The sequence below is a fragment of the Tachyglossus aculeatus genome, chromosome X1 (assembly GCF_015852505.1).
Source record: "Tachyglossus aculeatus isolate mTacAcu1 chromosome X1, mTacAcu1.pri, whole genome shotgun sequence".
NCBI classification, from domain to species: Eukaryota; Metazoa; Chordata; class Mammalia; order Monotremata; family Tachyglossidae; genus Tachyglossus; species Tachyglossus aculeatus.
In genome coordinates this window covers 88,637,669-88,654,747 of record NC_052101.1, presented here as the reverse complement: position 1 = coordinate 88,654,747, position 17,079 = coordinate 88,637,669, and the positions used below count along the sequence as shown (strand labels likewise).

At 46.2% G+C, this 17,079-nt stretch overlaps 1 protein-coding gene across 4 annotated transcripts in view; it reads left to right on the top strand.

Moving 5' to 3' along the window:
- Positions 1–17,079, top strand: part of RBM6 (RNA binding motif protein 6) — a 112,918-nt gene that overhangs the window by 19,267 nt on the left and 76,572 nt on the right. For all 4 annotated transcript variants that reach the window (XM_038771620.1, XM_038771619.1, XM_038771618.1 and 1 more), the window contains exons 4-5: positions 1,740–1,829; positions 4,985–5,054. In XM_038771620.1, the coding sequence (XP_038627548.1) occupies positions 1,740–1,829; positions 4,985–5,054 (160 nt within the window). The remainder of the gene's footprint in view (positions 1–1,739; positions 1,830–4,984; positions 5,055–17,079) is intronic.

Genomic DNA, 17,079 nt, shown 5'->3' with positions numbered 1-17,079 from the left:
TAAGCGCTGGGGAGGATACAGGGTGATCAGGTTGTCCCCCGTGGGGTTCACAGTCTTAATCCCCATTTTACAGATGAGGTAACTGAGGCCCAGAGAAGTTAAGTGACTTGCCCAAAGTCACACAGCTGACAAGTGGCGGAGCCGGGATTTGAACCCATGACCTCTGACTCCCAAGCCCGTGCTCGTACCACTGAGCCATGGAAAATAGAGAACCCAGCAATGAGTCTGGAGGGACCCCCACAATTAGTGGGTGGGAGGCAGAGAGCCAGTGAAAGAGACTGAGAAGGAGCAGCCAGAGGGAAAGGAGGAGAACCGGGAGAGGATGGTGTCCATGAAAGTAAGGTGAGAATGGGGTGATCTACAGTGTCAGAGCCTGCTGAGAAGTCAAGGAAGATTAGGATCAAGTAGAGTGTTCGTTTTGGTGCCAAGGAGGTCATTGGTGACCTTGGAGAGTGCAGGTTTAATGGTGTGGAGGGGGCGGAAGCTGGAATGTCAGGTTGAGAGAGGAGTTGGAGGAAAGGAAAGTGGAGGCGATGGGTCTAAACTACTATTTGATGAGTTTGGAAAGGCATGGCAGGAGGGAGATGGGGTAGTAATGAGGGTGCAGTGGGGTTGAGGGGGAATTTTTTTGAGGGTAGAAGACATGCTTATGTTTCTAGCCAGAGGGGAAGGAGCCTTTGGAGAGTGAGTGGTTGAAGACTGTGTTCAAGGAGGGGAAAAGGAGTAGGCACAAGTGGATGGGTCAGGCAAAATTGGAGGGGCTAGATTTAGAAAGCAGGCAGGTTGGGAAGATTGATAGAAATGGATGGAGAGATGGGAGGCAGTTGAGATGATGGAGATTTGGGGGAGTTCATTCCTGATGGTTTTAATTTTGTCAGTGGAGTAGATGGCTAGATCATTGTAATGGGAGACACTGGGAGTTTGAGGGAGTTAAAAGTCAGGAATAATTGGTGTGGGCAGTGGGCATGGGAATCAGTAAGGGAGAAATAATGTTGTTGGGTTAAGTTACAGCAGGTGAGGATGAGTTTGAGAGGATCGAGGTTGACATGGGTACTTGGATTTCCACCAGCAGCACTCCGTGGTGTGAGCACACGAGCGGAGGAAGCGAACTGTGGAAGGGATCCAGGGGAATGATGAAGGGGAAGGGAGGGGATGGAGCTGAGAGCCTGGATTTATGCATTTACAGAGCAGGGGCGTTTAGGTAGAGGCCAAATGGGACATGATCGCCTGGGATAAGTGGAGGGTGGGGATGAGATCACAGGTCTCTGGAGGAAGGGAGAACAGTTTTCCAGGGAGATATGTAAAGCCATTAGAGGGATTTGAGGAGGGGGCGGTTGGGAGGTGTGACACTTCAACAGTGCTCAACACATAGGAAGCTCTTACAAATACCAAAAAAAAAAGTGGGGGCAGGGGAGGAATTGTGGGGGTGAAGGTTATAAATACTGGGGTACAAGAGCCAACGGTGTGGAACATATTGTGAAGTGCATTAGGAATCTGGGTTAGCTCTGGATACATTTTCGTTTCAAATCTATTATTTGGGATTGTTGCATCATTGCAGTTTAATTGACCCAGTTAATTCCCTATTCCTGAAACCCAAGTCCTTGAGAACAGCAAGAACCTTTTGACATCTACCAATTCCCAGTGTTCTTATTCAGACATTCCGTGGCAACTTGCTGTTATAGCTTGTCCTCCACAAACTGTTTCGCCTGTATAAAATTACTTTTTATCTTGAACTCAAGGACCAGGACTATCGGACCTGCCCAGGGGAGGACAAACCAAGCCGGCTGATTCGATTGGGCGGAGTGCCTGAAAATGCCACAAAGGAAGATGTGAGTTTTGGGGTTCATTTGTGTATTTTAATATCTTTTTTCCACTCTAGACTGTGAGTTCCTCATGGGCAGGAAATTTTTCTGCCAACTCTGTTATAGTGTATTCTCCCAAGCGCTTAGTATAGTGTCTTGCACAGAGTAAAGCACTCAATAAATGCCATTGATTGATTTTTTTTTTATTTTGAAAAAGGTTACCCAATGGAGAAATATATGATAAACTGACTCATAGCATAATGGTGTTTAAGGGCTTACCATGTGTCAAACAGTGTTCTAAGTGCTGGGGTAGGTACAAATTCATCAATAATAGCATGCAAGGTATTCATGGAACACCCACTGGGTGCAGTGCACTGAAGTAATTGCTTGGGAAGAACAACAGATATACAAGACGCATCCCTGCTCCCAAGAGTCTTACAGTCTAATCGGGGAGACAGGCATAAATGTATTTATAGGTAGGGGTCATCAAAATAAGTGAAGTGACTGTACAGTTGATCGAACGTATGTACATGGTGTTTAAGGGCTTACTATGTGTCAAGAAGTGTTCTAAGTGCTGGGGTAGATACAAATTCATCAATAATAGCATGCAAGGTATTCATGGAACACCCACTGGATGCAGTGCACTGAAATAATTGCTTGGAAAGAACAACAGATACACAAGACGCACCCCTGCCCCCAAAAGTCTTACAGTCTAATCAGGGAGACAGGCATAAATGTTTTTATCGGTAGGGGTCATCAAAATAAGTGAAGTGACTTTACAGTTGATCGAACATATGTACATCAGGGCAGAAGGAGTACATACATAAATAGAAGAGTGCTAGAGGTGGTTTATGGGTGGATGTGATTTGGATTTGGGGAGTTAATCAAGGAAGGAGTTGGGATTTTAGGAGGGCTTTGAAGGTGGGGAGAGTTGCAGTCTGGATTTGGTGGAGGGAGTAAGAGACTAGTGGAACTGTGTGAGTGAGGGATTGGGACAGAGGGAACGAGTCTACCAACTCTGTTTATATTGCACTGTCTCAAGCTCTCAGTACAGTGCTCAGACACAATAAGTGCTCATTAAATACCATTGATTGAAAGAAACAGGAGAGCTGAGGGCAAGATACAGCTAGAATATTGGGTTATGAGGAGTGAGGAGAATGATCTGGATGATAGCAAGTGAAGAGGCTCATGATTGTGAGGAGTTTGTGTTTGATGCAGAGGGAATTGGGACCGTTTCTATATGTTGCCAACTTGTACTTCCCAAGCACTTGGTACGGTGCTCTGCTCACAGTAGGTGCTCAATAAATATGATTGAATGAATGAATTGGGAATCCATTAGAGGAATTTGAGGAGGGGGCAGGGGAGATGGGAAGTAAGTGAAACTTCAAGAAAGAGCACAAGATTGGGAGTCAGGAGATCTGGGTTTTAATCCTGGTTATGCCACTTGTCTGCTTTGTGACCCTGTGCAGATCACTTCTTTGTGCCTCAGTTTCTGAATCTGACTAATGGGGATTAAATATCCGTTCTCCCTCTTCCTTAAACACTCTGAGCCCCATTTGGGACAGGAACTGGAATTGATCTGATTGTCTTATATCTATCCCAGCACTTAGCACAGTGCTTGGCACATAAGTGCTCAACAAATACCATTATTATTATTTTTAAAAAGATAAGCCATGCTCCTCCCTCCTATTTTGTCTCACTGATTTCCTACTCCATTCCGTCCCTCATACTTACTCCTCTAATGCCAGCCTACTCACTGTACCCTGCCTCGATCTTGTCTTTCTTGCTTCTGACCCCTTGCCCACCTCCTGCCTCTAGCCTTGAATTCCCTTTCCCTTCATATGTAACAGAAAACCACTCTCCCCACCTTCAAAGCCTTATTAGAATAGCATCTCTTCCAAGAGACCTTCCGCGCCTAATCCCTCATTTCCCCCACTCCCTCTCCCTTCCCTGTCATCCAGGCACTTGGATCTGTACCCTTTCAGCCCTGGAGAGTCACTGCACCCTCAGCCCCACAGCACTTGTGTACATAATCGTAATTTATTTCAGTATCTGTCCCCACTCTCGACTGTAAGCTCCTTGTCTGCAGGGACCATGTTTACCAACTCTGTTGGATTGTACTCTCCCAAGCACTTAGTGCAGTGTGCTGTGCATGGTAAGCACTCAATAGATACTGTTGATTGATGGATTGATTGGTCGATTCACCCAGGCTGATTATCCTGGGTCTTTCTCCCCTGAAGACTGGGTCTTGATGGGGAGATTCTATAGGCCTTCTAGCATCTTAAAAAAAAGGGTCTGGGCCTTGAGCTTCCAACAGTCAATCAATCAAACATTTATTGAGCGCTTACTGTGTGCAGAGCACTGTTCTAAGCACTTGGGAGAGTACAATTCAACAGAGTTGGTAGACAGACTTTCTTGCCACAACAAGCCGCACAGGGTTTGCCCTGTGTAAAGTCAGTCGCCAAAAGGATTTCCTTTTAGAAAAATTATCTTTAAAAAAACCAAGTGGTCTGGGTCAGAAATGGCCATTCTGCAGCTAATGAAGCAGTTTTGCAGGATAAAAGAGGGGCTTAAATGCCTTAAGAGCTGCCCTTTCTCAAGGTCTGCCATGGGTCATCCCTTCAATGCTCTATCTTCAGCAACCTAAGTGAAATAATCTTGTTTCTGAAAATTTTGCAGTGATTAGTTTAAAGAGCCATATCTGGAAGGCTATTTCAAAATGAAAATAATTTCTTTTAAAAGAGTTCGAGTAAGGCCCCCTCCCCATTTTTTGGCCTTTCTAGAGTAACCTGGTTTTTATTGCTTGGGTCAGTGTAGGCCATCATTTATTGACAGTGTTGATTATGTCCTTATAATAATAATAATAATGATGGCATTTGTTAAGTGCTTACTACGTGCCTAGCACTGTTCTAAGCACTGGGGATGAAACAAGGTCATCAGGTTGTCCCATGTGGGGCTCACAGTCTTCATCCCCATTTTCAGATGAGGTAACTGAGGCACAGAGAATCAAGTGACTTGCCCAAAGTCACACAGCTGATCAGTGGTGGAGCCGGGATTAAAACCCATGACCTCTGACTCCCAGGCCCGGGCTCTTTCCACTGAGCCGCGCTGCTTCTTCTCCATATGGTGCCGTCACCTTTGCTGTGACTCATGTTAATGATTGTAATGATTGATTTCTACAGATCCTTGGCGCATTTCGGACTTCTGATGGGATGCCTGTGAAAGATTTGCGACTGAAAGATTATAGCTCAGGTGAGAGTTCTTTTTCTCCTTTCTCCCCCGCCCCAACCCACCCCCATCCACACACTTAAATATCAAGGGTCTTTGTCAGACTGCTCAATACACTCAGTTCACCTCAAAAGTGGGGGGTGACGTTCCCGATAAACCCCACGCTGAGGAAAACTAGCATTATAGTCTGTGTGTCTTTACCGACACGTGTGCAGATGCATAACCATTTCTTCCGACACTGCATAATGTTCTGGCTAGGGAGGGGCGTGTTGTCAGGAGAACTTTCTCCCGGCATCATTCTTTCCAAAATGCATAGTAAAAACACATATTATGGAAGAACTGAGTGTATAGCATTTTCCTTTTTTGTAACACCTTCTAGAGTTCATAAGTGCTATGTCAGAACTCCTTCTTGGTGTCTCATTCTTTGAAGCCATCAATCTGGCATAGTCAAAGTTCCACTTGTAAGATTATCCTAAGTTTCCTTTTATAGGTATAAAGGATAAACATGCAAAGTCATAATTCCTCTGAGGGTGAAACATAAATTGTTGCAAATATTTCCTGAAAAACATTTGATCTGGATCAATCCTCCTTTCAGTATACTGGCACCACCTGAAAATGGGTGGTTGTTAATTTAAAGAAAAAAGGAAAAAAGAAAGTATGAATAGTCTTTACCATGTGCTCTTGAAACACACATCCAAATCCCTCTCTATTTCATGTTTGACAAATTTCCAAATCTCAAATTTGTGCACTGTTCCCTAAAAGATCTGGATAACTTGCCGTGGTTATAAATCCATTCTCCATCTCACTGCATAAAGGTGAGCAGGGGGTGGGGGTTGGGGGGAAGGGGTGCCTCCTCTTTCCAGAGGAAAGGTGCATTTGACTGCCTTGGTGACTGTCATTTGCAGCCCTTGGAAAAGAGGTGGCATTTTTAGAAACATTCGTTTTTACCTGTAGGTGAAGTGTTCCCAGATGGAAGATTTGACATTGGTTGTGTGAGGTTGTGGGTAGCTGGGATGATTTCCCAGATTTAATTGACATTCAAATAGATTACCATCAAGGGATCATCCTTGCTCTGATGTCGTTGGACAGCTCTGGCTCCAACTTGAATTTTAATAACTTTAGGATTCTAAAACAGAGAGAAAAATACCCAGGTTATTTTATTTGCTGATCATTGAAGTTTTTTCCTATGTTTCTCGAATTCACTGAATAATTTTCGTATCTGGGAACAGAAGGTGGCCTACCCAGGAAATAACTTCCCAGCAGTGTTTTAGTTTGAAGAAAATTCAAATGCATGCCTCAAGAGCACTCAAGGTAGCTTTTCTGTAGCTCCAGGATGAAGCAAATATAATTTAGAAATATAGTGTTAGATTATTTCTCTTGTACGGTATGGTTCTGTTTTCACTCTTGCCTTAGCAGTGGGTTTCTTTCATGGTGAAAGTTCAAGGAGCAATACTGATTCCTCCTCTTAGTCCGTCGCTGCTTCCGTCATGTGCATGTAGATGAATGGTGCCTTGAATTAGTGCTACTTGCAGGAATGTGACTTGAAAATGTGACCAGCTTTGACACTAACAACCCTGGAAACTGCAAGCTGAGATCACTTTTTACCTTAAAGGGTCATAACTTCTCATCTCACCAAGCCTCAGTTTTGCTAACTGTAAAAATAAAGATGATCTAGTAAGGAAAACTTGGGGTGTGAACACTTTTATTTGTAGAGAATGTTGGTGTATTTTAAAATCATATAAGCTCTTTGGTTTCTCTTGTGCCATTCGACTCGATTGTAGCCAGCGAAGCTGGTCAGTGGGGTAAAAAGCCTGTTGATTAGACAATCTAGCAAGCTTTAGGTCTCCTGGTTGACCCAGCCAGTTTGCCTGAAATTATCCACGTGATGGCATATTGAAGATGTGAATGCATACAAAGACACTCAGTGTTGGGATGAAGAAAATAGAGTTATCCGTTAGTTTGAAGCCTGTGCTGCTGATGTTGAGACTGTATCCTTAAGTGTGCGTGTTCCTGAGAGAATCTCTTGCACATGTTGTCCAACAAAATACAGTAAGTAGTGCACCTTCTCCATCACTTGAAATGTTTTGCTGTAGTGGTGATGGTTTGCACTGAGCCATCCACACATTCACCTGATCCTCCTGTGCCCACGGCACACGATAAGAGTTGGCTGGCAGGGGGTTCTGGTACCCAAAATTCCCGACTTCAGCAGCAGCAGCAGCAGCAAGTACCTCTGCACCCTCAACCATTTCTTGAGCCATCTCTGAGAGGAAGTTCCTCAGAATGATTTAGTAGGGATCACAGATCACTCCCACATCAAGGGGAGAGCAGTCCAAAGCACTGACTAGCTGTAACGGCGACAAAAAAAAAAATATGGCTCTCCACATATCTAGGCAGACTGAAGTCAGAAAAATGCCAGGAGCCTCAGAGCGGGACACACGCAGGTTTCAGCAGGTAGCCTTGTATCAGGCAGTGGCCCCAGACAGCAGTCACTGAATAATCCTCTGGGTGGTTTTGGAAGACCTCTGGCTGGCGGGTCCTCCCGCCCCCACTCTCCCCACGGCAGCTAGAGCTCTGATGAGGAAAGACCGCTTCCAAGCAAGATGCGCCTACCACGCGTCTCCGTGAGTGATCCTTCACCAGAATGTGCAGCCTCACCCAGTGCTGTGCTGTTGATTCTACAACTTCCATGTCCAAGGTCCAGTTGATCCAAGTGACTGCAGACTTTCCGGGTGATGGCTTCTCTTTGCCGTGCCACACCCTGGTCAGAGTGGGATGGGATACTTACAGATAGTGAAAGAGGTGGGTAGAAAAGGTTAAAAGTCCACACTCTATCTCTTACTTGCCAGAAAGCCAGGAGTGAGGAAACCGTTCTTCCCAAGAAGCTCCCTTTCCTCTATCAGGCCAGTGGAAAAGCCCACAAAAACGAAGACTGTAATGCAGTTTGGGACATTCAGGAGGGTTCCCAAGTTGTTCCTCTTTCAAAGAATCGGGTGGCGTTTTTTAATCTAGCACTTTAAAAGCGAAGAGTTTGAAGGGCTTCACAAACTTCTTGTGAGGTATATAGGAATGTAATGATCATTTCCCTCTTAAAGATGAAGATAGCATAACTAGGTTGAGACACACTGTTTATTTTAAGTCAAAGTAAAATCAGTTTCACTATTAAATAAGTGAAAGATTTATTGAATAAGACTACGTCTTACTGGTAATTGAGGCCACACTAGCATTCTTGGGTCGCAAGGGTTTGAGACGAATGTCAGTTCCAGCTTATTCCTTCCAAATAATGGTATCACAGGGAATTAGGCAAAAAAAACCTGGCTTGTCTGGGTGGGAACGAGGAGAAGCAACAGCACCATCTGGACTCAGCTGCTCCTTCCCTCACTGGAGTGCCACAGCCTGCTGAAGTCCAGGAAACCTGACCCTAACCCTGCGACACCATTCGGTGGGGGACGGGGTGGGGGCAAAGGGCAAGGGACCTATCCAGTCCAGATGGGAAGGAGAAGCAGCTTTTTGAACATTTAGTATGTTGGGAAGGTTGTTCCTGTTGTGCTCTCTACTGGCCTACCCCAGTGTTGAAAAGCCTGAAGATGGCTCCCTCATCCGTTACATTAACTTGCTTGAGGTTATTTTTTTGTTTTTTTTTGTTTTATCATTTCATTCGTTCTTTCCCCTACTGTGCGTGCCAGGCATCCTGTCCTTAACTTATCCTTCCATTATGACCTTCCCCAGTACTTTGCACACAGTAGGTGCTCAGTCAATAGGTTGATTTAAATGAATGAATGCTTCCTCCCTCTCCCCCAACCCTGCCTTGAAGCACTGTAGCCATTGTTTAAGGGAATAGAGGACTCAGCCAGTCAGGGGTGATCAAATGGTGGCCAGGCTCTCTCTGTTGGGTGTAATGTTGGCTCAGTGGAAAGAGCATGGTCTTTGGAGTTAGAGGTCATCAGTTCAAATCCCGGCTCTGCCACCTGTCAGCTGTGTGACTTTGGGCAAGTCACTTAACTTCTCATCTAGATAAGGGGTCAGAAATTTCAAAAACAGAGAAACTGCTTCAGGACTTATTCCAGGGGGCAAGCAAACTCTTTTGTGTGGCATGTCAATCACTCCCCTGATGAGGTCAGGAGCACAATCAAATTACAGGGGACGGTTTGGACCGGAAGGAGGCATCTAGGCGAAGGGAGCACTTTGTTGTCAGGTGCCTAAAAGGAACCGTCGTGGCTAGCTGATGTTCACCAGGAAGGCAGAGGAGCAGTAGGATGGGCTATCAGGGAAGGACCTATGGATGGCATGCCCCCCCAAATTGCTGCCGAAGGACATACAGCAGTTGGTCCATGGGGGGTGGTAATCCATGGGGGGTGGTAATCCCTGGGTTCATTAGAAACAAGGCCTTGGATCAGGCTTAGGTGGTTATTGGATCTGGCTGAAGATTCTGTTGTCCAACTGCTGCCGCGGTTAACCTTTAACGAAGTAGAATGCCAGTTTTCCGTTTATAACCGCAGAGTGGACTGAAGTGATCTGTGTGTATGTAGGGAGCTTATCCAGTCAGAGACTCGCTATCGATAGGAGAACTTGAGGCATTTAAAAAAAATTATTATTTTTATTTGGGGGGTATTTAAGTGCTTACTCTGTGCCAGGCACTTTGCTAAGCGCTGAGTCAGATGCAAGAAAATCAGGTTAGGGACAATCCCTGTCCAGCATGAGGCCAACAGTCTTAATTCCCATTTTATAGATGAGGTAACTGAGAAACAGCAAAGCTGAGTGACTTGCCCAGTGTTACACAGCAAACAAGTAGTGTAGCTGGGACTAGAGCCCAGGTTCTCTCCCAGGTCCATGCTTTTTCCACTAGGCCACGCTGCTTCCTGTCAAACGCTTCTCATTTGACATTCTTTCTTAAGGACTGGCAAGCTGAACCCCAGCTGTTGCTTCTGCCTACCGTAGGTTCTGAATTCGAGAGGTATGGGATGGTGGCAGCAAGCCACTAGGGCGATTTTTGGGGTGCACCAGCAAGAAGCCTCAAGAACATCCCTTCCCTGGAGGTAAATTGCCAGGACACGGCATGGACATTAAGACCCTGGTGCTAACGTTCATTCAATCGTATTTATTGAGTGCTTACTGTGTGCAGAGCACTGTGCTAAGTGCTTGGGAAGTACAAATCGACAGAGACGGTCCCTACCCAACAACGGGCTCACAGTCTAGAAGGGGGAGACAGACAACTAAACAAAACAAGTAGACAGGTGTCAGTACTATCAGAATAAATAGAATTATAGCTACATGCACATCATTAATAAAAATAAATATAGTAAATATGTACAAATAAAATAGGGTAATAAATATGTAGAAATATATACAAGTGCTGTGGGGAGGGGAAGGGGGTAGGGCAGTGGGAGGGACGGGGGCGATGAGGGGAGGAAAAATGGGGGGCTCAGTCTAACAACATGGACATCTTACCTCATGGAGAGACAAATATGACAAGGTCAGAGAGTCAGCTATTCTGAATACTTAATAAAGAACTCCCTTAATTATCGACTTAATAAAGAACTCCCTTCATTATCGCATTTTGATTGACAATTGGTTTTTAAACCTGTTGGCCAAAGCTTATCGTTTATTTTTGTGAAACTGCGGGCCACTGTGGCTGATCAGTTGTTGGCATCCACCAAAGATAAGTGGAGTGGACTGAAGACACCAGTACTAGGTAGGTCCTTGGAAGAAGCCTGCCAGAAGAGTGCCATCAGATTGAACTGGGTGGGGTTCATGACCACGAATAAGTTAAAGTAAACCTCTTCTGAAGCGAAATACGCCAGTTAAAGGGACATAAAACCCCTTTTACATCACATCTGATTGCTGTTTAGCTTTTGATGAAGGTATGACAACTAATATAGGCTTACTAACTGGGTGCTGAAATTTCTCACACTGCTTTTAGATGTGATAATAATAATGATAATGGTATTTGTTAAGCGCTTACTATGTGCCAAGCACTGTTCTAAACGCTGGGGTAGACACGGGGTAATCAGGTTGTTCCACCTGGGACTCACACTTTTAATCCCCATTTTACAGATGAGGGAACTGAGGCAGAGAGAAGTTGTGACTTGTCCAAGGTCACAGAGCAGACGTGGCAGATGTGGGATTAGAACCCACGTCCTCTGACTCCCGAGCCCATGCTTTCCACTAAGCCATGCTGCTTGGGAGTGAGAGTACTTTTAATCCCAACTGATGCTTTCAGTAGTTTTTTTTTCCCCCCTCTTCTTTTTCCTCTTTGATGTGAAACAGATCCTCAGCTTTCATCTGGACCAAATGAATATCATTATTTCCTGGGCTTGGGGGAGGCGGAGGCCCTTCACAGTGATGGGGATGGCGAGGGTGGACCCCCCCCAAGCTGTGGGGGTACCCCGGGCCATCAGGCAAGCACTGAAGCATCAGAGGGTGATGGGCTGGGGAGGGGGAAGGCAGCTGTCCCTCAGGTCAGCCCCACAGAGGAGGAGCAGCGGTCAGCGTCTGTCGCCCCCCTCTAGACCGTAAGCTCTTTATGGACAGGGAACGTGTCCGCTAATTCTGTTGTACTCTCCCCAGTGTGTAGTACAGTGCTCTGCACATTGTAAGCGCTCAATAAATACCATTGACTGATAATTTCTTCAAACATTTTGTTCTTGAATCAGCTGTCAGGTATAAAATGATCTTTCCTTAATGGAGAGAATTGATGGTGCTTCTAATTCTAAAATGACCCAACAACCTAAAAGCAGTGTCAAAGTTTTGTCAGTGTCACATCCCTGGTGGCTGGTAACCTCAGATTTTTACCAATGCAATTTATAGTGCAAGGATAATGAGAATAATAGTAATTATTATTGTGGTTTATGGTAAGCACTTTGTGCCTAGCACTGTACTAAACTTTGGGGTAAATAAAAGATAATGAGGTCAGACACAGGCCCTGTCCCTTATGAACAGTGGTGTGGCCTAGGGAAAAGATCCCAGGCTAAGAATCAGGACATGGGTTCTAATCCTGGCCTCTGCCACTTACCTGCAGTGTGATCTTGGGCAAATCAATTAACTTCTCTGTGCCTCAGTTCCCTCTTCCACAAATTGGGGATTCAATACCTTTTTTCCCCTCCTACTTAGACCGTGAACCCCATGTGAGTCCTGATTATCTTGTATTTACCCCAGTGCTTAGTACATAATAATGTCTATTGAGCACTTACTGTGTGCAGAGCACTGTACTAAGTGTTTCGGGGAGAGTACAATACAACAGAGTTGGTAGACGTTCTCTCCCCACAACAAACCTCTAAAAACTTAACAAATACCATAGTTATTATTATGGGGCTCACAGTCTAAGTAGGAGGGAGATCAGGTATTGATTCCTCATTTTATACCTGAGTTCCAGGGAAGCTCAGCAGTGTGGCTCAGTGGAAAGAGTATGGGCTCGGGAGTCAGAGGTCATGGGTTCTAATCCCAACTCCGCCACTTGTCTGCTGTGTGACTTTGGGCAAGTCACTTACCTTCTCTGTGCCTCCGTTACCTCATCTGGAAAATGGGGATGAAGACTGTGAACCCCATCTGGGGCAACCTGATTATCTTGTAATGATAATAATAATAATGATGGCATTTGTTAAGCGCTTACTATGTGCAAAGCACTGTTCTATGCACTTGGGAGATACAAGGTAGTCAGGTTGTCCCACGGGCTCACTGTCTTAATCCCCATTTTCCAGATGAGGGAACTGAGGCACAGAGAAGTGAAGTGACTTGCCCAAAGTCATACAGCTCTGGGATTAGAACCCATGACCTCTGACTCCCAAGCCCGTGGTCCTTCCACGGAGCCATGCTGTATCTCCCCTAGCACTTAGAACAGTGCTTGGCACATAGTAAGCGCTTAACAGATACCAAAATTATTATTATTGTATCCCCCTGTGCTTAGAACAGTGCTTTGCACATTGTAAGCGCTTAACAAATACCATTATTATTATGATGATGATGATGATTATTATTTGCCCAAGGTCACAGAGTAGGCAAGTGGCAGAGCTGGGATTAGAATCCAGATCCTTCGACTCCGAGGACCATGCTCTTCCCACTTGGCCAGGGGCTTCCCTATACATCTCAACAATCAATTCTGTTTATTGAGTGCTTTCTGTGCAGAGCACTGTACTAAGTGTTTGGGAGGATATAATATAACATTTGGTGGACATGTACCTTGCTTACAAGGAGCTTACAGTTTAAAGCGGGGGCAGGCATTTTACGGATATGTACGTAAGTGCTGTGGGTGGGGTGAATGAAAGGTACAAATCCAAGTGTGATGATATCACGTGTCTGCTTGTGCAAATTGAGGATTGATTTCTTTGGGTTATGGTATAAAAATTGACATTTATCAGTTCCCACTGTGTGTGGAGTTTAATTAGGCTGCATTTTTTTCTGTTTCTTACCTTCTGATTCTTTGTTTCTGCTTTGTTTCTTATATCCTGATTCTTGTATCTAGCCTTTTGTTTATTTTTCTAAAGTTGGTCAAGGGACATGCCAGATGATCACTCTGGTAGTCTCTTCCTGAAACCTGAGGGGAGGGGCTCCCTCCTTGGATAGCAAGCAGGTCCCTCCTATGTTCATAGGAAGGTTGGCTCCTTATCCTAATTTCCCTGGGCGGGCCTCCCGTCTCTTTTCCAGGTCAGGGTTCTCTGGACTCTCTCCCTGCTATTATCCCTCTGCCCCTCCTTTCCTGGGGACGAAACAGCTCAGCCCATGCAGCGTAGGTCAATAACTTGAGTCTTTGGCATCATTTGTGGTCAGCTTCCCTCCTCCTGATCATGAATTCAAAAGGATGTAACCTTAGGAGGAGTTGAAAAGGTTATCGTACTCTCATTTTCTTTTCCCCTTCTGCTGACCACCATGGACTCTGTGCTTCCACTGGGGAAGTGCTAGCATTGGGTGGACATGCAAGCTATGCTGTCTTCTTCCCCCCTCTCCTCCACCCTGACTCCCCAGAGCATTTTTTCCATTGTTCATGAAACTGAAAGAAAAAAGTCAGACTTAGATTTAGGTTTACTTCTTTTTGTTTTTCCTAATAATAATAATGACAATAACGATATTGGTATTTGTTAATTAATGGTATTTGAACGCCTACTGTGTGCAGAGCACTGTACTAAATGCTTGGGATGGTACAGTGCAAGCACTTAGTATATGCCAAACACTGCTGTAAGTGCTGGAGTAGGTACAAGTTAATTAGGCCAGACGCAGGCCCTGTCCCACATGGGACTCCTAGTCTAGAGGAGAGGGAGAGCAAGCATTTTGTCCCCATTTTGCAGATTAGGAAACTGAAGCCCTGTTGGAAGCGTCCAATTCTTTGAACTTCACCCTGATAATGGAGCAGGCCGGAGGAGTTAAGCCATTGCCGGAGGGCCCAGAGGAGGGCCTCCCTCTGTCCTGACCCTGGAGCTTGCCTGTTCCTGCTTGGCGCCCAGTAAATCCCCTGTCACTGTTTCCCATGTGGGCCCCCGGGACACTGGCGGCCGGCCACCCGTCTTCCAACATGGACAGACGGCACCCTTTATCCCGAGGTTCCTTAACTCCACTGGCCAGGGGCTTGTTTCCACCCTGGGCAGGGCCAGTTGACCTGTAGAGGCTCCTGTGGAGCTCCCTGGACCCCATGTCTTCTCAGGGCTCTGACCCCGGAGCCGGTAGAGCGTTTATCACGCCAACTCCTGCAGCCAGAGCGGCCAGCTGCTTGGCCCGATTGATAGAGGACCAGTAGAAAACACTCAGTGCCTGCAGAGGACATCCATCCCTTAAACCAGAGGGGGACGTGCAAGCCGTGAGTCATGCCGGCTAAGATCTGGCCGATCCCTCCCAGTGTTAGTTTAGACTGACAGTGCAGTGACTATCATGGTTGGTTCCTTGGCTGAGGCTAACTCCTTTCCCTGGTATGGCACAGCCAGGGTGGGAGGTCTTAACGAGACATTCTTGGGTTGGTTATCTATCAGAACGTCTCCCAGGATTAGCAGGATGGGGAAGGATGATTAGCTTTACTCCTCTTTTCTCTCCTCAAACAGAGATCTTGGTTGTGGGCTTCAAGTGGGTGCTGTGTCTCTTGCAGGAGCCACCCACATAGCGTCATTTCTAATGAATCATTCAGTGGTATTTATTGAGCACCCACTATGTGCAGGGCAGTTTAAACGTTTGGGGGAGTACAATGCAATAGAGTTGGTAGCTGGCTTTCGCTGCCCATAAGGAGCTCACAGTAGAGCTGGGAAGACAGACATTTACAGAACGATAAGTGCCTCACTGATCCTGCTAAATGCATGCCCAGGCAGCAGGCTAGTCAGGGCCAACAGGATCTCAAATCACGTTTTAGCAACCAGCTCTTTGGCCAAGAACATCCCATTTTGGGGGGAAGAGGGGGAGGGTGTGGTGGGGGGAGTGCTGTGCAGCCAGGTTTTGTTCTCAATGGCCAAGTATTACCCACAGCTCCTGGACGCTGAGCATTACTTCCATGTCTACAGTGGGACTGCCTCCTTTGCGTGACCCCTTGGCAGCTCTCTTAGAAGCCCAGAGTCTAGTTTAAAAAAAAAAAGAAAGAAAGACAGAAAATGGACAGTGGAATCTATACTGCCCTCAGAGAGGGGACAGGAGTTCTATTCCCATTTCTTCCTTGTACCCAAGAAATAGTGGCCCTGTTTGAGCTTCTGGGGCAGAAGTTGCAAATAGAGAAAGTAAAGTTCAAGTTGGTATCTCTGAGAGTTCCCCCACCCCCTTCTTCCCATTACCCCAGGACACTGACTTTGTGCCCTCTACATGGGGGGTGCTTTTCTACCCTATACACGAAAGATTCTTCCATTCCGTACAGTTAACTGTTTGTCCCCTTTCTTCTGGGCTCGTGAATGTTCTGAAAGGGCTGGCAGCTGCTGGAGCTTGGCTCAGACGGCAGGGGCTCCATCCTTTTCTTTTCCTGGATGATTGACCCACCCAGAGTGCCTCCATGTTGTCCACTTCGCAGGACCTGGAGGGTACCTTGGCATTGCTCCAACTGGAGCTTCAAGTTCCAGCTCCCAGAGTCCAGGTCTGCGAGCTGCCTTCTCAAGGTCTGGGCACTCGGACATTGACAACATTCCTTGTGAAAGCAGGACCGAGACGTCTTAGTGGGCCTGTGGGGCTTTCTGGGGTGGAGCTGAGTGTTCACAAGAGAGACTCTTGTCCCTCCTGGCAGCCCCAACTCACTGCCTTCTCTTAACAAGCCTCTGAACATGCCCCTTACAGCTAGCCCTCGGTTTGCAATGGAGGTGGGCATTTTTGCCCCATCCCTCCAGGCCAGGGTAATCCAGTCCCTCTGGCACTTTGTTGTAGTGGTCCTGAAGAAAAAAATTCACCAAAGACATCCTATTGTCCACATCCTCCCCCCACCATATCAGGTGGTATGTCACGGGAAGCTTGGGGAGCCCACATGTGGGTCCTGAGGAAACTGGGAACAAAGTGACAGGTCACTTAAGTGTCCTAGAGATAAAAGTGGTTCTGAAGGCTGTCAGCAGTAGAGAACATGCTCATCCTGGTTTGAGCAGGTAATCAAGTCACAGGGTTGTATGTAAACCAAGAAGAGGGCAGTTCCTCCAGAGTCCTGTGCTTGGGACCTCTCTACCAGTGTAGAACAGGGCAGTGGCCAAAAGCACGTGACTTTCTGCCACTTGTTTGCCAGGCTTTTGGCTGAACTGAGTGGAGAAGCCCTTGATCCCCATGAATGATCCCTAGATCCACAAGTTGCTTGAGGGCCATTCCTTCAAACACGGGGGAATGCCAGAAGTTGGCTTTCTTGTCTCAACAAAGATGCACAGACTCGCTCCAGAACTCCGAAAGGGGCAACAGCAATAAATGCTCTGGCAGATTTTCAAAGGGTGCCCCTTTCCCCCTCTTCCCTTGGTGTGGACCCTTTTGGGCCAAGCAAGAGTTGTCCTTTTGATCACTTAGCACACCAGTTTTCCTGGATGCAGTTAGCTTCAGCTTACCCTGGATGAGGGCTGAATACATCTGGTCGGTAGACACCTTTGCTAGTGGCCCGGCTCCTGAACAGACAATCAATCATTGGTATTTG